Source organism: Euprymna scolopes, chromosome 12 (assembly GCF_053919585.1).
Source record: "Euprymna scolopes isolate OS-2025 chromosome 12, ASM5391958v1, whole genome shotgun sequence".
NCBI classification, from domain to species: Eukaryota; Metazoa; Mollusca; class Cephalopoda; order Sepiida; family Sepiolidae; genus Euprymna; species Euprymna scolopes.
The window spans coordinates 71,773,450-71,798,104 of NC_136493.1; the positions used below are offsets into that span (position 1 = coordinate 71,773,450).

The 24,655-nt window shown below is 26.0% G+C and overlaps 1 protein-coding gene across 4 annotated transcripts in view; it reads right to left on the reverse strand.

The window, feature by feature from the left end:
• Window positions 1–24,655, reverse strand: part of LOC145291330 (receptor-type tyrosine-protein phosphatase N2-like) — a 1,723,320-nt gene that overhangs the window by 59,033 nt on the left and 1,639,632 nt on the right. For all 4 annotated transcript variants that reach the window (XM_080137086.1, XM_080137084.1, XM_080137087.1 and 1 more), the window contains 2 exons: window positions 10,989–11,155; window positions 1,705–1,758 (listed from right to left, as the gene is read on the reverse strand). In XM_080137086.1, coding sequence (XP_079993212.1) covers window positions 1,705–1,758; window positions 10,989–11,155 — 221 coding nt within the window. The remainder of the gene's footprint in view (window positions 1–1,704; window positions 1,759–10,988; window positions 11,156–24,655) is intronic.

Here is a 24,655-nt window from a genome sequence, read left to right on the forward strand (position 1 = left end):
TGCTCTGTATGAAATTGGAGCAGAATTACATAATAAAATTGATTATTTCCCGATTCTTACAAGCAGCCATATTGTTTTTTTTTTTTTTTTTTCTTATTTCACATCAACATTTGTTGACCATGAAAAGCAGTTTTACATTGGATTTCTAAACTTCTCATTCCTTAATGAAATAACTGAATTCATGTACTTCAAGTATGGAAAATGCCCCCCAAAATAAAAAATAATGTAACAAAAAGAAAAAAAAGTAATTTTCAATTTTAACATTTACATCAAGCTTCATCATATTCATATCGAATGAAGACATTTTTTTGTTAAGTCGAATGGCATAAAAATCAACTCCCAATAATAAGAAAACCAGAATCTGACAACAGGCAGAATTTTTACTTTTTAAAATTTTCCCAACTTTCTTTTAAAATGGCTTAAACAAAAATTTCAAATATTTCTTATCAATTAATGAGACAAAAAATTTCCAGGACTAAAATTGTATTAACCTAAATAATAAATATTTTCTTGAAACAAATATTGAGACTGAGGCTGTATTTAACAAGAACATAAATAATAAATATTTTGTTAAAGAATCAAAGCAAACTAAAGGTGTATTTATATAAAAAATTGAAATATATTTACATAAAAAATAAACAGAATGCAATGTGTGTTCAAAAAAGGTCCAGACTGCTGATATATATGTTCAAATGGGAATAAAGATTGTCTTTCAATAAACTAAAGGCAAAAATGAACAAAGGAATGAAGCAGGAAGAAAGAAATATGAAAACATTAAGTTTCTTCAGAATATGAGGTGTTCCAAAAATATACAGACTACAGCTGAAATTAACAAGGAATAAAAAAAAAAAAAAAAAAAAAAAACAGGAAGCCCTAGCTCGAGGGAATAGAAAGGAATAGGACTGCATGGAGTGCAGGAGTGAGACATTGCTTGGTATTACCTACTCTGTGAAGTCCAGGACACTCACAACACCCTTAATACCAACACCGGATAAGATGAAGATTTTGATGATTATATATATATATATATATATATATATATATATATATATATACATACATATATATATATATATACATACATACATACTTTCAGTTTCACATATTTTACAACAAGAAAAACTTACAGGTCCAATTCTCTATTGAATATTATATTAATAATTATATTATAAGTTGTTTGAGTCATGGATGTTAAATGTCAAAAAAGAAGATTCATCCAAACTTATGAATTCTTTAATTGTGTCTGTCCTCACTCAGGGTCCCTAAGGCAAGAGATATGATTATAATGGCTGACGTCACAAAGAAGTATGTGCATGTGAATAGTTTGTGCAATCTATATTCCACAGTTGAATAATTAAAAATATATATATATCAAGAAGTAAAAGTTCAGTTTACAAGCCAAAAGCTGCTGTAAACTTAAAGCAAATATAAATATGAATATTTATATAGTAATCTCAACTAAATAAAAAAGCGCAATATAACCAAAACAGAAAATAGAGCTTAACATAGAAGAACACAAAGACTGTAAATTATAATTCATATAAATTAATTGTTCAACAGTGAAACAAGACATATTAAGATTTCCTTAATCCGTGAACATAGATCAAAAAATGGTTGAGAACAAATAAAAATAAATAATGCAAATAAATAAGTGCAAAATTTAGTTTGAAAAAGAAAAAAGTTGAAATAAAAAGAAAGACTTACTTGCAGTGAACAACAATTGGACAGGATCGGCCTCTATATGACTTATTTACTTTTCTAGAGAGAAATGAACAAAAGAAAAATATTTTTAAATTGGAAAAGAAGATCATTGTTGAAGTCACATATAAAAATTAGCGGAAGTATCTCAAGCATTCTTTTGCTGCACATCAATTGGAAACATGTTGTCTTACTTTAAACTGTAATAAAAACCATTAAATTTTTTTTTGAATTTGTGCACATTTTATTCAAATAAAAGCAATTATAAATATGTGTGTGAGTGTGGGGAGGCTCACCTAATCATAAAATATGCTTAAATATATTTTAATTCATGCAGATTTCACATTTATTATTACAGGTACAATTCTCTATTGAATATTATATTGTACCTAATATATTTCAAAAATTAAAAAAAAAATATAACTTGAGTTCCATTAGTTAGAATTGAAACTAAAACATTTAGTGCTCCAGCCACATTCCCTACCACTTCAGCTATTAGCAGATAGATAAGAAAGGTCTAAAATTTAACCACTTCAAGCTACCTTTGTATTTGTGAATGCACACAAGTAATAGAAATATGTCGGCAAGTTGAAATCAACAGCTTGCATTTCAATACGCTGACATATTTTTGTACACGTTCTTCATCCATCAAAACAAAGATTTTACTCATTATAAACCCTCCTTTGTGTATAATTACTATTTCTTGTTAATTTAAGTGTCATGTGACCAGTAGTTTAAGATTTTATCGGTTAAATATTTACACAAACACATACGTCCACTGTTTTATTTACATAGATTTATTTATTATTTTCTTAAATTCATTCATATTAAGTTATTATTATATTTATTTACAATTATATCTAGTCATTATTATTATAATAATAATTATTATTTTTATTTTATGATCTATATATGTATAAAAATGAAATGGTCTGTGTGTGTGTCTATGTGTATATACATTTCCCTCCCAAATTACTGTCAATTTTCAGTCTACAGATGCGAGATTTGACATAAAGGGTATTGAGATTTGGGAAAATATTTTTAATTGGTTTTTGGCCAGAAATTTGGCTGTCAAGGGGTCAAAGTTCAACGATTTCACCTTTGAAAACTCTAACAAACTCCTCCGCCAATTTTGGGTCTAAACACTTGTAAACGGATCAAACTTTTTAATTTGATTTAAGCCCAAAGCAATAAATGTTAAGGAGTCAAAACCGGAATCAAAGTTAAAAAAAAAAATTGACCCTTGCGGTCTCTACCAAATTACTCAGCCAATTTTTGGTCTAAATATTGAAAAATTATATAACGTGCATTCAGACATAGGGCAGGCTTTTTAATCGATTTTTGGCCGAAAATTTGGCTGCCAAGGGGTCAAAGTTCAAAAGATTTGACTTTGCGATTTCTAGCAAATTATCCAGCCACTTTTGGGTCTAAACATTTTAAATTTTACATAAAGGGTATTCAGACATGCAGTAAGCTTTTTAATCAGTTTTTGGGATAAAATTTGTCTACCAAGAGGTCAAAGAAAATTTGGCTGCAAAGAGTTGACCTTTGCAGAATCTACCAAACTCATCTGCCAATTTTGGATCTAAACACTTGAAATTTTAGATGGAGGTTATGTGGACATAAGTCAAACTTTTTAATATATATATATATATATATATATATATATATATATATATATATATATATATATATATATATATATATGCACATAAAGTTATGAACAGTACATAAGGTCCGAGCAAAACCGGGCTGAAGTGCTAGTATAATATAATTATTCATTATACTATTAAGTTTTTATTTTTACGTTAATACGTTCTTTTCAGTCTTTCATATATTCATCAATTCTTAGTGCTATTTATACATATATTGAAATCAGTTGATGCTGGTGTGATTGAAAATACACGCGTTTAAAAATTTAAAATATTCTTTGTCAAACGGTTATGAGATTTTGCATGAACTATTGTGAACATTACGGTTGCCACAAAATTTCCAATATTCTCAACATTTTTCATTTTGCCACATTTTATGACAAAGAGGACCACTCGGAATATCAAAATAAAATATAACAAATTAAAAACAATATGATTTTTATGATTTTTACACAACCTATAACCCTGAAAATACTTCTCTAGAAGCATACATGTATAACACGAATTTACACATTAGGAAATTCGGACCTATTTTGGATGGGCCACAATGGCATGCTAGGAGAAAGCTAGAAAACATATTAAACAGGCCCAATCAAGATTGGATATTATTTTTCTGAGTTAATAAAAAAAAAAATTGGACATTAGACCACAGACATTACCATTAAAAACACTTTCCAATATGGAATTAACAATTTTAGTAAACACAGAGCACAAGATATTTATGACAGGGTCTCTGCGCAGAACAGCAGAATCTGGCACTAGACAATGCATATACAAGATAGTGCTTAAGCTCTCTCAAACACAAGAAAATATTATTTTCTCCACTGACCTACATCTATGCCTATGTACAAACCTATCTATTCATATTTGGATTTCATTAACCTTTCTTATTATTGTTAATATTCTCATCCCTCACATGTATATATATATTATTATTAGGGATTAATATTTAAACTCTTGGAAGCATCATTAAGAATTTAAAAACATTGAATAAACAGATAAAACTTTTTAGAACACATCAAAAATGCAAATGATTTTATTAAAAGAAGGAAGAAAAATATGATTTAATTTCTTTCTTTTTTTTTTAAAGTTGAAATATTCAAGTTGATATATTTCGGACTGTAACAGGTCCATTTTCATTTTTTGCCAGATTTTTTTTTTTTTTTTACCAATTCTTATACCTTTTAGTGAACACACGCTAAAAAAGCCCACTAGAGAGTTTATTTACATCTCGTGCGTTTTCAACAACAAAAACAACAGCAGCAGCACGCCTTGGACTTAACACAAGAAAAAAAAAAAACAGGCAATAGAACTCTTTCACTCTCTGAAGATGAACCTGTTATGGTCTGAAATATATCAGAAATATTTCAACTTTATAAAAAAGAAAAAAAAAAGAAAAACTACAAATAAAAAAAATTGAATCATATATTTCTTTCTTCTTTTTTAATAAAATATTTTGCATTTTTAAGGTGTTCTAAAAACAATTTTATCTATTTTTTTCAGTGTTTTTATATTATAATTAGATTTATTTATTTATTATTTTTGATTTTTTATTATTTCTTATTTTATCATTTTATTTATTTACTACTGTAAGATAAGGTACGCTTAAATATTATATTTTAATTTATCCAGATTTCATATACATTATTATAGAGTCAATTCTCTATCAATTATTTCATATGGTATTGTACCCAATATACAGTTGTGATTTCAAAAGTAAAACAAAATAATTTATGACTTTAAACTAACATTAATGTTAGTTAATATATATATATATATATATATATATATATATATATATATATATATATATATATATAAACCAACATTAATGCTAGTTAATATATATATATATATATATATATATATATATATATACATACACACATATGCATAGTTAATATATATATATTTGCATATGCATAGAAGAGCAAGTCAACTTACACTTCTAATTTATTTCAATTTTGATCCCAGTTTTGACTCCTTAATAATTATTTTTGACCTATAAAAAATATTCACAAAAAATGCAACCACTTGAACCACCTACCACCACTCTGTGATCTTCCATCTTGGAGGAGAAACAGTTTAAAAACATAGAGACAGACAGACAGACAAATAGGCAGTGAGTTTTATAAATGAGATTTGCATTAAATTTGATTACACATTAATGAAGCAAAGTTCCCTTCGTTTTAATTTCTTCTAATGACCCCTTCAGCTTAAACTTTAAATTTTTGACCATTTTTAGAATAAAAATAATATCCTGGATTTTTGTCAAATTAGAATAAGGATTCTAGACTTGAAGTTTTAGTTGCATTACATCTGGATTTTAATCTTTGTAAGGTGCAATAAAAAGCAATATTTTTCTAATCAGAGATTTCATTTTACCTACCCTAAGATAACTATTGTACAGTATAAATATGAATTTTACCTACGCTAGGACGGGTATTGTACAGTACATATATGAATTAAATGTGCCTACCTTAGGACGGGTATTGTACAGTACATATATGAATTACTTTCACCCACCCTAGTGTTCTAGACTGAGACGTTACTACGTGATTTATCATCAATCGGATATCAAATCACTAAAAATATATTGACATTAAATGGACAAAATGCATAAATACATACATAGAAGACCAGATTATGTCAACTTACAATTGATAAGCTCTAATTTCTTTCAATTTTAACCCTTAGCAATTTTAAGCAAGTAAAGAACAATAAAAAAAATTATTTTAAGCAGGTAAAGAACCAAAAAAAATTATTTTACGCAGGTAAAGAACCATATAAAAATAAATCATTTGAAGTAAAAAACAAAAACAACAAAAAAATGCAATAATTTGAGCCATCTCACACTCCTCTGTTACCTTTCATTTTGGAGGAAATTTTGGAGGAAATACAGATTGAAAAAATTGGAGACAGATTTTTTAAAATGAAATTAAATGCTTTGACAAACTAATTTTCTTATTTTACCTGCTGACATGAGAGACTAAACAGACGTATATTAACAACAATGTTGACATATATTTGTTATGTTTACTTTTTCATTATTAAATTACGTCATAAAATAAAATTACTTATTTAATATGGAAATTCAAATATTTTATATACAATTTTGTTATTTTGATTAGTTCTAAAGTTCCAGTGGTTAAATCGATCAATGTAATCTTGGGAAGCAATTCCTATTTTTGTTTTGTTTTGTTTTTTTACAGTTCTTGTGTTTTTCATAGTAATGATTCACTATTTAAGAAGGTCAAAGGTCACTCAAATATAAAACTTTTGGTTGGATGACTAACAAAATTATGAGAAAATTGAAAACACTGAGTGGGATAGGCAGAGTTTGATACTTAAGTATTTGTAAATGTTGACATTGAACTTGGAGAGGACCATGTTGTAGTCAACAAGGAAGCAGTCATGTCATATCACAGATGGGGAGTTCTTCAAAAGAGACAGTGCATAGGAGTTTCATTTGGTTTTATGAAGATAGAGGAAGAAAATAAAATTCTTTGCAGTGGTGGTAACCAGACAAATTTGTGTAGTAAATGTTTTATAATTGGTATGTCGACTAGAAGATAAGCAACCATTATTGAGAAATTTAATTTGTACACAGAAAGCATGTCGAAATTTCAAGAGATAATAATTTTATAAAAACAATGCATTGTCTCCTTCTTTTCAAAGTTCCTTTTATTGTTTACCTCAGCAGTTTGGTTTATGGAATACAAATTCTTCTTTTCTTATTCAATGACAAACCACAATGCCTATTATAAACGATTTATTGTATATGCTTAATTGAAAAAGTTTGCACATAGCAGAGGGGGGGGGTAGATTGTAGGTTCATATCTTTTCCAATGAATGCATAATGGGACACAATATATCCACTGGGATCAAAAACTAGCACAGCCAATTCTATTGAATTTGAAACGGGATTCAATCCTGCATCCTTGCTTTCTGTGTTATACAATATTTTTAATCAAGTGCAAGTCAATTTTTAGGAAATTAAATCAAATTAAAAATGAATTGCTTAAATCAGTTGAGTTTTACATTGTATCAGCACTCATGTGGGAAAGACACAATTCTTATTCTGAACAGTTCATTGCAGAAGACGAAAACCTATTTTACCCATTGCTAAGGGGAAAGTGTGGGGTTTATCCCTCTTTCAATAGTTTAGTTTATATGTTTAACAGCAAATCAATACCTTTGGAATTATTTAGTGTCGCAACTAATGCAAGCCTTCATGGTATACATTTTACTGAACACAAGTTACAATTTTTACAAATAGGTGAGAGAAAATTGCAAGTTCATGCCTTTCATTACGATAAACACCATAGAATTTTAACTTGCTAATTTGATAGTTTGCATTGGCAACTCATACATTTTTCAAATAGCCTCTCCCCAAATTGGAATCTTAGTAGCTCATTTAGGGAAGCAAACTATACAACTACTTTTGTTTTAGGGAACATGTTTCACAGTATTCAAAAATTGTAAATATTAACATGTCACTAGTCACTTTCCTTTCCATGATGGTCAAATTAAATACAAGGTTGTTTTTTTTTTTGTTTTTTTTTTTAAGCCAGGTCATCAAGATACTAAAAATCCAAAAATGCTATATAGAAAAATATATTAAAATATTCATCTTATTAAAAAAGATAAATTTGGTGAAAATAATTAAAAGAAAAGAGAGAGAGAGAGTGAGAGATAGGGTGGCACCTCATTCTAAGAAAAAAAAAAAAACAACAACAAAATATTACTCTTGACCTCTGGCCTGGATCAAAATGGATATTTTCTTTCCTTAATTGGAGAAGAAATCCTTCTAGACTAGAACAATTTAAATTTTTGTTCTATCCAAAATGCCCAATTTTAGGGAAACTACATATCCTCCACATAAAAATCTGACTGTGTCTAACTTTGCTCTCATGGGGATGCCAGTTAATATGACAATTTGCTGAGGAAAAAGATCATTTTTTTACCATATTTTAAGTTTACAAACTTTTTTCATTTCTATTGTTATGAAAGTGGACATTTTCAAGCCTTGTTTCAAGTCTTTGGACATTCCAGGTTATGTAAGCATGGCAAACTCGAGAAAAAGACGGATAAATAATGACCTGGTCAGGTTACTTTGAAAGTAATTCTAATATGATCACCAAACCTAAGCAAAATTAAACCAGAAGGGTGACCATTTGTGAATATATAATTGCACAATGAATATATAATGCCACAATAAATAGTCAAATATATTTTCCATAATAGTAAAACTTACTTAGTGGCTAGATCTTTATTGAACTTAAAAAAATCAATTGCCTATATGCAGAAAGTAGATGTTTTATCAAGAATTTAAATATGATTAAAGGCAATTTTATATACAGGATTTGCTAAGTTCACCGTAAGTACTCATTCCGGTGAGTAGGTAGGCTGACTACCAGAAGGAAGTTGTGTTTGTCAATAGTTAATTAGATGATCAATTTAGATAAATATGTAATATCTACAGGTGAAGCGAGTTGCAGCTATAAATCCTTATAACTGTTTTTTGCTTATGGTTAGGGTTGGCATTATAAGTGTGTTTCGGTATGTTATAACATAGTGTTAGGAATTATTTCGGTATGTTATAACATAGTGTTAGGAATTATTTCGGTATGTTATAACATAGTGTTAGGAATTATTTCGGTATGTTATAACATAGTGTTAGGAATTATTTCGGTATGTTATAACATAGTGTTAGGAATTGTTTCGGTATGTTATAACATAGTGTTAGGAATTATTTCGGTATGTTATAACATAGTGTTAAGAATTATTTCGGTATGTTATAACATAGTGTTAGGAATTGTTTCGGTATGTTATAACATAGTGTTAGGAGTTCATCAAAGTTTGGTGATTACTAATCAGAAGAACTTTAATTCTGTCAACTTAGAGAAGTGTCTATCAAATATGTGTATACAGTGTGATGTGTGGAAATAAAACGTAGCCAGTGAGAGTTAAGACATGCATTGAATGGAGAAAAAGGATATGCAAATAATATGATGAACGTGTGTATGAAGGAAGATTAAATCTGGAAATTTCAGGGAGATGCAAAATAGGAGACTATTTTTGGCTTAATTACATTGAAAGAATGGATGACAATGCTTGGGTTAGATGTGAAACAGTTCAGGTAGCAGGGCCAGTCAGCAGAGGAAGATCAAAGAAAATATGGTAGGTAGTAATAAGGAAGAATAAATTAAGACTTGTCGAAAGATGGTTTCTAAAAGCTGCCTAACACATACCAGCATGTAAGATGGCCATCAAACTAAATATAATGATGAAAGAGGTGGAAATTGACATTTGATTTGTGTTTAAATATAAATGTAATGTTAATAATTAAAGAATACATATAAGAACTGAGATAATTTTTACAGTTACAACTCAACCTACATATCCCAACATTACACTGGGTTTCATGATATTACTTTTGTTGTGTTTTAGTTCTTAGTTGAAATGAATTTGGCTTTTAGGAAAAGTATAAATTTTTTTTTAATTTTTAAGAAGATAAACTAATCGATCCATGGTGTAGCAAAATCAGCAGTAACCATCAGTGAACAAATATTGTGCCAGTCATTTGCTAGTAGAGTGAATATGACCTGTCTTTGGCAAAACATGTTTTGTTATAAATCATCTTAAGTTGCCTGGTTGATGTTAGGTATGCATCAGTGAAAGGGATATGAGAGTTCATGTTCATGTTAATATTATGTAAGTATTGGTAGAAGAAGAAGAAGAAGAAGAAGAAGAAGGTGTAGTAGTAGCATTAGTATCCAAGAGATTAGTAGAGATTGTCAGCATCCCGATCACTTTTGTGACTATGCAATTAGTTAAGTCTACAATCGCTAAATCACAAAAGCTTTCAGGTTCACTGATAAGTAAGTGCCAATAAGGTAAACAGGTATGCAGGAAGAACAAAAAACATACAAAAATAAAATTAAACGAAAAAATAAAGAACATGCTTTTATGAGAGTCCAAAAACACAAGATTCCATGAATGCTGGTACAAGCAAGGGGCAAAAATATTTGCTTTTTGGTCAAACAAACAAAAAACAAAACAATGTATACATTCAAAAGGCCAAAAACAAAGGATGTGAAATTTTGTGAAATGAACAAAATTGTGGGTGGAAAATTCTTTTTCCAAAAATGAAACAAAAGTATTTTCTAAGACAGTTTTAAAATGGGGATATGGATTTGAATTTTAGAGTTAAAATGATCGACAATATAAAAAGATGCATGATATGGTATAATAGACAAGATGCTTTTAAAAATGCCTGATGCAGATGCAATGAAAATTGATCAAAATTCTATTTTGAATGGACACATCCACTTATAACAATTATCGAAAAATACAAATTGAATGGTATAGACAGAAATTCAATTGTAAAGCAATTTATCATTATCATCATCATCATCACAATGGCATTTTTACAGTGATTCAAAATCGAAGACAGCCAAAGGTAAGATAGCAGATATAAGATATCAATAGAATATTACAGAACAAAGAATCTGCCAAGTCAGGTGCATAGGAGGAGAAAAGAATGAAAGAAATGGGGGAGAGGGAGTAATTACAATTGAAATAAGCTGCTAGAAAGTGAAATCTAAAAGAAAACATAGATGATATAGGACTTACCGGCGGAAATCCAGGAGAACTTTCACTGATGGAGGCACCTTGAGATCAGCCCACGACAAGAAGTGGAATTGAGTTACAGTCCGGGTCTCATTTGTTTGCAAATTTTTCAAGTAAAAACTGCGTACAAGATAATCATCACACCAGATATGTTCAGACACAAGGTGGACCTATGAAAATAAAAAAAAAACACAAGTCAGATTAAATTGCATGTATATTTATTATCATTATTTGATTGTATACATTTGTTTAATTATTATTATTATTTTATTGTATCCATTTGATTAATTATTATTATTTAATTGTATACTTTTGATTTATTATTATTATTTAATTGTATACATTTGATTTATTATTATTATTAAATTGTTTACATGTGATTTATTATTATTATTAAATTGTATACATTTGATTGATTATTATTATTATTTTATTGTATATATTTGAGTGATTATTACTATTATTTTATTGTATATATTTGATTGATTATTATTATCATTATTTAATTGTATACATTTGATTAATTATTATTATTTAATTGTATACATTTGATTTATTATTATTATTTAATTGTATACATTTGATTGATTATTATTATTTAATTGTATACATTTGATTGATTATTATTATTTAATTGTATACATTTGATTTATTATTATTATTTAATTGTATACATTTGATTTATTATTATTATTTAATTGTATACATTGGATTTATTATTATTATTTAATTGTATACATTGGATTTATTATTATTATTTAATTGTATACATTGGATTTATTATTATTATTTAATTGTATACATTGGATTTATTATTATTATTTAATTGTATACATTTGATTTATTATTATTATTTAATTGTATACATTTGATTTATTATTATTATTTAATTGTATACATTTGATTTATTATTATTATTTAATTGTATACATTTGATTTATTATTATTATTTAATTGTATACATTTGATTTATTATTATAATTTAATTGTATACATTTGATTTATTATTATTATTTAATTGTATACATTTGATTTATTATTATAATTTAATTGTATACATTTGATTTATTATTATTATTATTATTTAATTGTATACATTTGATTTATTATTATTATTTAATGGTATACATTTGATGTATTATTATTATTATTTAATTGTATACATTTGATTTATTATTGTTATTTAATTGTATACATTTGATTTATTATTATTATTTAATTGTATACATTTGATTTATTATTATTATTTAATTGTATACATTTGATTTATTATTATTATTTAATTGTATACATTTGATTTATTATAATTATTTAATTGTATACATTTGATTGATTATTATTATTATTTAATTGTATACATTTGATTGATTATTGTAATTTAATTGTATACATTTGATTTATTATTATTATTTAATTGTATATATTTGATTTATTATTATTATTTAATTGTATATATTTGATTTAATGTTATTATTTAATTGTATACATTTGATTTATTATTATTTAATTGTATACATTTGATTTATTATTATTATTTAATTGTATGCATTTGATTTATTATTATTATTATTATTTAATTGTATACATTTGATTTATTATTATTATTCAATTGTATACATTTGATTTATTATTATTATTTAATTGTATGCATTTGATTGATTATTATTATTATTATTATTATTATTTAATTGTATACATTTGATTTATTATTATTATTTAATTGTATCCATTTGATTGATTATTATTATTATTTAATTGTATACATTTGATTTATTAATATTATTATTATTTAATTGGATACATTTGATTTATTATTATTATTTAATTGTATACATTTGATTTATTATAATTATTTAATTGTATGCATTTGATTTATTATTATTATTATTATTGAAATGTATACATTTGATTGTTTATTATTATTATTAAAATTTAATTGTATACATTTGATTTATTATTATTATTATTATTATTTTATTGTATACATTTGATGCATTATTATTATTTAATTGTATACATTTGATTTATTATTATTATTATTTAATTGTATACATTTGATTGATTATTATTATTTAATTGTATGCATTTGATTTATAATTATTATTATTATTATTATTTAATTGTATACATTTGATTTATTATTATTATTTAATTGTATACATTTGATTTATTATGATTATTTAATTGTATACATTTGATTTATTATCATTATTTAATTGTATGCATTTGATTTATTTTTATTATTATTTAATTGTATACATTTGATTTATTATTATTATTATTATTTAATTGTATACATTTGATTTATTATTATTATTTAATTGTATGCACTTGATTTATTATTATTATTTAATTGTATACATTTGATTGATGATTATTATTATTTAATTGTATACATTTGATTGATTATTATTATTATTTAATTGTATACATTTGATTGATGATTATTATTTAATTGTATACATTTGATTTATTATTAGTATTTAATTGTATACATTTGATTTATTATTAGTATTTAATTGTATACATTTGATTTATTATTATTATTATTTAATTGTATACATTTGATTTATTATTATTATTTAATTGTATACATTTGATTTATTATTATTATTATTATTTAATTGTATACATTTGATTTATTATCATTATTTAATTGTATACATTTGATGTATTATTATTATTTAATTGTATACATTTGATTTATTATTATTATTTAATTGTATACATTTGATTTATTATTATTATTTAATTGTATACATTTGATTGATTATTATTATTTAATTGTATGCATTTGATTTATTATTTTTATTATTATTTAATTGTATACATTTGATTTATTATTATTATTTAATTGTATACATTTGATTTATTATTATTATTTAATTGTATACATTTGATTTATTATTATTATTTAATTGTATACATTTGATTTATTATTATTATTTAATTGTATACATTTGATTTATTATTATAATTATTTAATTGTATACATTTTATTTATTATTATTATTATTTACTTGTATACATTTGATTTATTATTATTATTTAATTGTATACATTTGATTTATTATTATTATTTAATTGTATACATTTGATTTATTATTATTATTTAATTTTATACATTTGATTGATTATTATTATTTAATTATATATATTTGATTTATTATTATTATTATTTAATTGTATACATTTGATTGATTATTATTTAATTGTATACATTTGATTGATTATTATTTAATTGTATACATTTGATTTATTATTATTATTTAATTGTATACATTTTATTTATTATTATTATAATTATTTAATTGTATACATTTGATTTATTATTATTATTATTATTTAATTGTATACATTTGATTTATTATTATTATTTTATTGTATACATTTGATGTATTATTATTATTTTATTGTATACATTTGATGTATTATTATTATTTAATTGTATACATTTGATTTATTATTATTATTATTTAATTGTATACATTTGATTTATTATTATTATTTAATTGTATACATTTGATTTATTATTATTATTATTATTTAATTGTATACATTGGATGTATTATTATTATATAATTGTATACATTTGATGTATTATTATTAGTTAATTGTATGCATTTGATTGATTATTATTATTTAATTGTATACATTCGATTGATTATTATTATCTAATTGTATACATTTGATTGATTATTATTTTTATTTAATTGTATACATTTGATATATTATTATTATTATTTAATTGTATACATTTGATGTATTATTATAATTTTTATTTGTATACATTTGATGTATTATTATTATTATTTAATTGTATACATTTGATGTATTATTATTATTTAATTGTATACATTTGATGTATTATTATTTAATTGTATACATATGATTGATTATTATTATTATTTAATTGTATACATTTGATTGATTATTATTATTATTTAATTGTATACATTTGATTGATTATTATTATTATTTAATTGTATACATTTGATGTATTATTATTATTTAATTGTATACATTTGATGTATTATTATTTAATTGTATACCTATGATTGATTATTATTATTATTTAATTGTATACATTTGATTTATTATTATTATTTAATTGTATGCATTTGATTTATTATTATTATTTAATTGTATGCATTTGATTTATTATTATTATTTAATTGTATACATTTGATGTATTATTATTTAATTGTATACATTTGATTTATTATTATTATTTAATTGTATACATTTCATATATTATTATTATTTAATTGTATACATTTGATTGATTATTATTATTTAATTGTATACATTTGATTGATTATTATTTAATTGTATACATTTGATTTATTATTATTATTTAATTGTATTAATTTGATTTATTATTATTATTTAATTGTATACATGTGATTTATTATTATTTTTTTATTGTATAAATTTTATTTATTATTATTATTATTATTTAATTGTATACATTTGATTTATTATGATTATTTAATTGTATACATTTGATTTATTATTATTATTATTATTTACTTGTATACATTTGATTTATTTTTATTATTTAATTGTATACATTTGATTGATTATTATTATTTAATTGTATACGTTTTATTTATTATTATTATTATTTAATTGTATACATTTTATTTATTATTATTATTTAATTGTATACATTTGATTTATTATTATTAATTGTATACATTTGATGTATTATTATTTTTTAATTGTATACATTTGATTTATTATTATTATTTAATTGTATACATTTGATTGATTATTATTATTGTTATAGGATGTTATACATTTGATTTATTATTATTATTATTATTATTTAATTGTATACATTTGATTTATTATTATTATTATTATTATTTAATTGTATACATTTGATTTATTATTATTATTTAATTGTATACATTTGATTTATTATAATTATTTAATTGTATACATTTGATTGATTATTATTATTATTTAATTGTATACATTTGATTTATTTTTATTATTTAATTGTATGCATTTGATGTATTCTTATTATTATTATTTAATCGTATACATTTGATTGATTATTATTATTATTATTTAATTGTATACATTTGATTTATTATTATTATTTAATTGTATGCATTTGATTTATTATTATTATTATTATTATTTAATTGTATACATTTGATTTATTATTATTATTTAATTGTATACATTTGATTTATTATTATTATTATTATTATTTAATTGTATACATTTGATTTATTATTATTATTTAATTGTATACATTTGATTTATTATTATTATTTAATTGTATACATTTGATTGATTATTATTATTTTTTAATTGTATACATTTGATTGATTATTATTATTATTTAATTGTATACATTTGATTGATTATTATTATTATTTAATTGTATACATTTGATTGATTATTATTATTATTTAATTGTATACATATGATTGATTATTATTATTATTTAATTGTATACATTTGATTTATTATTATTATTTAATTGTATACATTTGATTTATTATTATTATTTAATTGCATACATTTGATTTATTAATATTATTATTTAATTGTATACATTTGATTGATTATTATTATTATTTAATTGTATACATTTGTATTGATTATCATTATTTAATTGTATACTCTCAGTGAGCATTCATATGCCTTACTTCTATCACCACCTGTGGTAATATCATTCAGAATATACATAAACCAAAAACTGCTAACTTGTCTTTTGCATATTGTGAAGCTAATGATTAGCGACACATGCAACAGATCCAAGGCTTGTAATCTAGGATGTGCCGTAACATGAATTTAACCTTCTTATGTGGATGGCTGATAACAAAAAAAATTGGTGCAGATGAATGCCACCAATAAACAAAAAATATAAAGTATTTTCTTTCTCCTACACTAGGTGCCCTTCTCTGGTTTCAATAGTCTAGTCTACTATTTCATGTATGCACAGGAGGAGAAATACTGGATTCATATCTTTCCCAGGGATATTAGTGAACCGAGATTTGAACACAGTAAAACAAGCCCATCGTACCATTGAGCCATTTCATTAGCATGAAAGGTATTAATCAACAATCTTCCCTATCCCCAATTATGGATAAAATAACACTTCTTATTCAACTAATCATATGCAGAGACATGTTCATAATAATTATTCTGTTTGTGAAAAGATAGATATGTCATAAATTAGACATAATGGATACTGTCATGGATTATAGAACCAGCTTTTCTCATTATAAAAATATATTCTTTAATTATTTACTAATAACATTGGGAAAAATATAAACACAACTTCTCTCCAGCAATGAAATAGGAATTTATATTCTGCTAATAATATACATTCAATTATTTATAATAGCCATTGTGTTTTGAAATTAACCCAAATTGATTAATATGCCAGCAAATATATATATCAAACAAACTAAACCATCAACTTATGTGTCGAATACACGACGGTCATCATTTGTAAATAATCCAGTGAATATGGTTAAGCAACCATAATGAGAAATGCTTAACTAATGATGAATGCGTTTACATAGTTGAGAAATCTTGGCTGTCTTAAAATTGTTCACAAAAATATTAACAAAAGCACAGATTTCAGGCACAATAATACCCACAGCTACCTTTGGTCAGTTATACAATGCAAATCAAAAATGATGTAAATAAATTGCTAGTTGATATTTTTAATATAACTTTGGTATATTGATTGGATTTAGAATCAGCAATTGTATCAAACTCAGGAGTTTAGAACAAAATCATTAATTGTATCAGAATCGGGAAAAATATTGGAATATAAAAGTAATAAGAATAAGAATTGGAATATAAAAGTAATAAGAATAAGAATTGGAATATAAAAGTAATAAGAATAAGAATTGGAATATAAAAGTAATAAGAATAAGAATTGGAATATAAAAGTAATAAGAATAAGAATTGGAATATAAAAGTAATAAGAATAAGAATTGGAATATAAAAGTAATAAGAATAGTCCCATCACTAAACTATATATATTAGGTTGGTGCAAAAATAATGTCATTTTAGACATTCAACTTCAAAAGATCATAAGTCCTTTCATAATAAACTTAATTTATTAATCAAAATAAAAACCACTACAATTGACACATTTTTACCAACAAGAAACAAGTTTATTTATCTCATTAGCTTAGAAATCTGGAGTTCTGGAAGCGATAAAGTCAATGAAGGCTGATTTGGCATTATTTCGGCTTTTGAAGCATTTTTTGCACAGCAAATTATTGAGATGCTGCTAGTTATATAGATTTAAAAGATATATATATATATATATATATATATATATATATATATATATAGATTACGGTGGACAAGAGGTCTGGTGAATATGGCAGATGAGGCAGAGTCTCATAGCCCAATTCGTTCAGCTTCTGCAGGGTCAGTTAAGCAACATGCGGGCGAGTGTTGTCATGGAGGAGAATTGGTCCCTTCATATCGACACATACACTGGAGCTTCTGGTGCAGTTCATCATTTTGTCAGCAGTACTTCCTTGCCGTAACCGTTTCACCCAGATTCAAGAAGCTGTGATGGATGAGACCGGCTGCAGACCATCAAACAGTCACCATAACCTTTTTTAGTGCAATTTAAGCTTCAGAAAGTGTTGTGGAGCTTCAACGGCATGCAACCACTGGTTGTCATAGAGGATCCACTTCTTATCACACATCACAATCTGCTCAAGAAATGGGTTATTTTTGTTGTGCAGAGCAAATAAGACACCTCAAAATGACAATTTTTTTGATTATCATTCAATTTATGCGGCATCCATTTATCCAACTTTTTTGATTTCCCTATTTGCTTTAAATGGTGAACAACTGTTGAGCGGTCGACCTCAAATTCAACGGCAGCTTCTTGTGTGGTTTTGTGAGGATCGGATTCAATTAAGGCTTTCAAATGTTCATTATCAATCACAGTCGGCCGGCCATGACCATCTTCATCTTTGAAGCCTACCATCCCCAAATAGTCACCTGTCTGGTATTGGCCAGACTCATCATTGCCTAACTTCAGTGATCTGATGAGAACTGGTGTGTCAACATGATTGTGATGAGTGCGTGTATATATATATATATATATATATATATATATATATATATATATATATATATATAAATTATACTCACTAACTATCAAGGTTTATTGTCTATGTTCCCTTTAACAAGAGGTTCAACACTGTCTGGCTGTCCTTATGCAAAGTCTTCAATAACCACGATTGCATGGATTCACTGTGTCCATTTGCCACTGTTTATAATCTTGCCAGATTTCTTTCTTAGACTGCACAACTATCTCTTGGTTTTTGCTAGGTCTTTGTAACTATTGATGTTTGTTAAGATATAATAGAGCATATATAAATATGTATATATCTATCTTTTTAATATATCTAAATATATCTATGTTTATCTCACATCTAACATCTACATATATTTATCAACATTTCTCTTTCTCTCTTTGTAAATAAACAAATAAACCAAGCACTGTAAAATTAGCGGGCAAATGTTTACATAAATAGACATTTGATAATATAGTCTATGGGTACTGATCCCATGGGATGGAAGGTAGAACTGCTATCAACTAAATAGTTGTAAGTTTGGTCCCGGGTTCAGATGTATGCTAGTCTAGCTGCACTGAAGAGCTGTGAAAGAGTCTGCGGATGAGTGCGTGTATATATATGTATATATATATATATATATATATATATATATATGTGTGTGTGTGTCTGTGTGTGTGTGTGTGTGTGTGTGTTTTCAATGGTATTAATTTGTAATTTTATTCTTGCTTGACTTCTTTTTGTGATTTTATGAGAGGCACTGAAAAAAAAAACTGTTTTTGAATCATAAAGTATAAATACAAAATAATACAAACTGTTTTTTAAATGATTGTATGCCAAAGTATGTTTTGTTTGAATTCTGGAAACTTGTACAGTAATTTTATTTATGTCAACCTATTTTAATATAGGCACATAAAACATACAGTTACATCCATATCTATTTAGATCTGTATAGCTCTTTATCTCTCATATATATATATATATATATATATATATATATATATATATATATAAATGCATGTTTAATTTTTTTACTGTAGGTATTTATAAATACTTATATATATGCATATATATTTATATGTGAGTTTTCCTTTGATATGCTGCTAGTAGAGATGTTCCATTGATTGGAACTCCTTTACCAAGAAAACGGTGACTCATACTAAGTCACACAATTACAATTTTTTTTTTCATTCCTGATTTCCAGTTCCGGCCGGCTAAGAAAGTTAATGAATGCATCTATTAATGAAAATCTCTTAGGAAGGTAAACAGCACAAAAAAAAGAAAGAAAAGAAATGCTTAGATGTGGCTTTTAATGGGAAATATACAACACAATTCACAGTTGGATGGCATTAACTAACAAGGTAAGTACTCGCACATATATAGCTCGTGCATATGTAAAGACTTTCTCCAGCAAAAGTTTAAGGTGGACAAGTCATGTGATTTTTTAAATAAATTAAAGGATTGACTGTATAAAAAGTAGAAGACATAAATGATTGTTTTACCAAGACTCATATCTGAATCTGAATTTAAAACATTTCATCAAATTATTGTGACTATAAAATGTCATTAAAATTTAAAATTAGTAATAATCTATCAGGTTGACAAGAAAGTTCTTGCAGTTTTTAACTTTTAAATTAAAATGAACATAGCTCTGCTTCAACAAAAATTTATTGATTGAAATAAACACCATCAGAATTAACACACTTTTGCCAACGTAAAATAAGTGTATTTATGCCAGTAACGTAAAACTCTTGCGTTCTAGTGGCAATGAAGTAGCTGAAGGCGTTTTTGAAATCGCTTCAGTTTTTTAAGCATTTCTCACGCAGAAAGTTGTTGAGATGCTTGAAAAAGTGGTAGTCACTAGGTCAGAGGCCTGGAGAGGATGGCATATAAGGCAGAGTTTCATCGTCAAATTCATTCAACTTCTGCAGAATCGATTTAGCAACGTGCGGTTGAGCATTGTCGTGGAGAAAAATTGGGCCTTTTCTGTTGCCTAATGCTGGGTGTTGTTGTCAAAGTAATGGAGGAGACCGGTTGCAGACCACCAAACCTTCTTCTGGCTTCAGGAAGTGTCATAGAGCTTCGCCAAAGTCTAACCACTGACCTCAGCATTGTTGGTTATCATAAAGAACCCACTTTTCATTGCAAGTCACAATTCATTCGAAAAACATGTTTTTCTTGTTGCATAGAAGAAGGAAAGATGGCACTTCATACCAACGTTTCTTTTGGTTGTCATTCAATTTGTGAGACACTCATTTATCAAGTTTTTTTGTTTTTTCAATCTTTCTCAAGTGGTTGGAGTACATCTAATTCAGAAGCAAGTTGTTGAACAGTTGTGCATGGATTGGCTTCGACTAAGGTGCTTAATTAATCGTTGTCAACATCTGATGGCCAGCCACTATGCTCATCATCTACGCTGTCACAAAATTTATCATTAAAAATGCTATTTGCTCCGGAAGTGGCTATTCCAATACAATTATAGGCGAAGTGGCTATTCCAATACAATTATAGGCGAAGTGGCTATTCCAATACAATTATAGGCGAAGTGGCTATTCCAATACAATTATAGGCGAAAGTGAAGTCTACAAAAACTTTCTTATTTACTTTTACAGCCAATTTTTTTTAGGCTGTTAGCATTTAGTCACCTTAAAAAGCTAAAATCTCATTTTTATTTTGGAGTGAATGGACACAGGTTGCAGAGCTCTTATTTCTATCAAATATTATTATCGTCTAGTGTTTGTATATAGGCAAATTATTTAAAGTCATAATAAATAAGAAAAATATATTTTTAAAAATTCCTACATCATGTTGCTGTTCTTATATAGAAATGATACAAACTATTCATTATTAATGAAATCATGCTTTTGTGTTGAATTCATTACAGCTGTTAAAGCAAGGGGAGGCCATTCTCCCAAGCTTTACCACTTCCTTTCAGACAGTAACCAGTTTATTGCCAAGGCACCTTTATTTGTGAAGGAGTGTCGGTGGAGTCAACCAGGATATTTCCTGGAAAAATTGACTTTTAATTGTCCCTTAGATTATAACTTGAATTTTATCAGTTCGGCTAAACTCACTATGCATGCATTATTTATGCCTTTTATTTTTTGGTATTACCACCCAGATGTACAGTGAGTGAGAAGATTAATGAGTTACGTGTATTTTTCTTCTTTTTTTTTGTATTACCACCCAGATGTACAGTAAGTGAGAAGATTAATGAGTTACGTGTATTTTTCTTTTTTTTTTTTGTATTACCACCCAGATGTACAGTGAGTGAGAAGATTAATGAGTTACGTGTATTTTTCTTCTTTTTTTTTGTTTTACCACCCAGATGTACAGTGAGTGCGAAGATTAATGAGTTACGTGTATTTTTCTTCTTTTTTTTTGTATTACCACCCAGATGTACAGTGAGTGAGAACATTAATGAGTTACGTGTATTTTTCTTCTTTTTTTTTTGTTTTACCACCCAGATGTACAGTGAGTGAGAAGATTAATGAGTTACGTGTATTTTTCTTCTTTTTTTTTGTTTTACCACCCAGATGTACAGTGAGTGCGAAGATTAATGAGTTACGTGTATTTTTCTTCTTTTTTTTTTGTATTACCACCCAGATGTACAGTGAGTGCGAAGATTAATGAGTTACGTGTATTTTTCTTCTTTTTTTTTTGTATTACCACCCAGATGTACAGTGAGTGAGAAGATTAATGAGTTACGTGTATTTTTCTTCTTTTTTTTTGTATTACCACCCAGATGTACAGTGAGTGAGAAGATTAATGAGTTACGTGTATTTTTCTTTTTTTTTTTTTTTGTATTACCACCCAGATGTACAGTGAGTGCGAAGATTAATGAGTTACGTGTATTTTTCTTCTTTTTTTTTGTTTACCACCCAGATGTACAGTAAGTGAGAAGATTAATGAGTTACGTGTATTTTTCTTCTTGTTTTTTGTTTTACCACCCAGATGTACAGTGAGTGAGAAGATTAATGAGTTACGTGTATTTTTCTTCTTTTTTTTTGTTTTACCACCCAGATGTACAGTGAGTGCGAAGATTAATGAGTTACGTGTATTTTTCTTCTTTTTTTTTGTATTACCACCCAGATGTACAGTGAGTGCGAAGATTAATGAGTTACGTGTATTTTTCTTCTTTTTTTTTTTGTATTACCACCCAGATGTACAGTGAGTGAGAAGATTAATGAGATACGTGTATTTTTCTTTTTTTTTTTTTTGTATTACCACCCAGATGTACAGTGAGTGAAAAGATTAATGAGTTACGTGTATTTTTCTTCTTTTTTTTTGTATTACCACCCAGATGTACAGTAAGTGAGAAGATTAATGAGTTACGTGTATTTTTCTTTTTTTTTTTTGTATTACCACCCAGATGTACAGTGAGTGAAAAGATTAATGAGTTACGTGTATTTTTCTTTTTTTTTTTTTTGTATTACCACCCAGATGTACAGTTAGTGAGAAGATTAATGAGTTACGTGTATTTTTCTTCTTTTTTTTTGTATTACCACCCAGATGTACAGTGAGTGAGAAGATTAATGAGTTACGTGTATTTTTCTTCTTTTTTTTTTGTATTACCACCCAGATGTACAGTGAGTGAGAACATTAATGAGTTACGTGTATTTTTCTTCTTTTTTTTTTGTATTACCACCCAGATGTACAGTGAGTGAGAAGATTAATGAGTTACGTGTATTTTTCTTCTTTTTTTTTTTATTACCACCCAGATGTACAGTGAGTGAGAAGATTAATGAGTTACGTGTATTTTTCTTCTTTTTTTTTTGTATTACCACCCCGATGTACAGTGAGTGAGAAGATTAATGAGTTACGTGTATTTTTCTTCTTTTTTTTTTGTATTACCACCCAGATGTACAGTGAGTGAGAAGATTAATGAGTTACGTGTATTTCTCTTCTTTTTTTTTGTATTACCACCCAGATGTACAGTGAGTGAGAAGATTAATGAGTTACGTGTATTTTTCTTCTTTTTTTTTTGTATTACCACCCAGATGTACAGTGAGTGAGAAGATTAATGAGTTACGTGTATTTTTCTTCTTTTTTTTTTGTATTACCACCCAGATGTACAGTGAGTGAGAACATTAATGAGTTACGTGTATTTTCGTTCTTTTTTTTTTGTATTACCACCCAGATGTACAGTGAGTGAGAAGATTAATGAGTTACGTGTATTTTTCTTCTTTTTTTTTGTATTACCACCCAGATGTACAGTGAGTGAGAAGATTAATGAGTTACGTGTATTTTTCTTCTTTTTTTTTTTATTACCACCCAGATGTACAGTGAGTGAGAAGATTAATGAGTTACGTGTATTTCTCTTTTTTTTTTTGTATTACCACCCAGATGTACAGTAAGTGAGAAGATTAATGAGTTACGTGTATTTTTCTTCTTTTTTTTTTGTATTACCACCCAGATGTACAGTGAGTGAGAAGATTAATGAGTTACGTGTATTTCTCTTTTTTTTTTGTATTACCACCCAGATGTACAGTAAGTGAGAAGATTAATGAGTTACGTGTATTTTTCTTCTTTTTTTTTTGTATTACCACCCAGATGTACAGTGAGTGAGAAGATTAATGAGTTACGTGT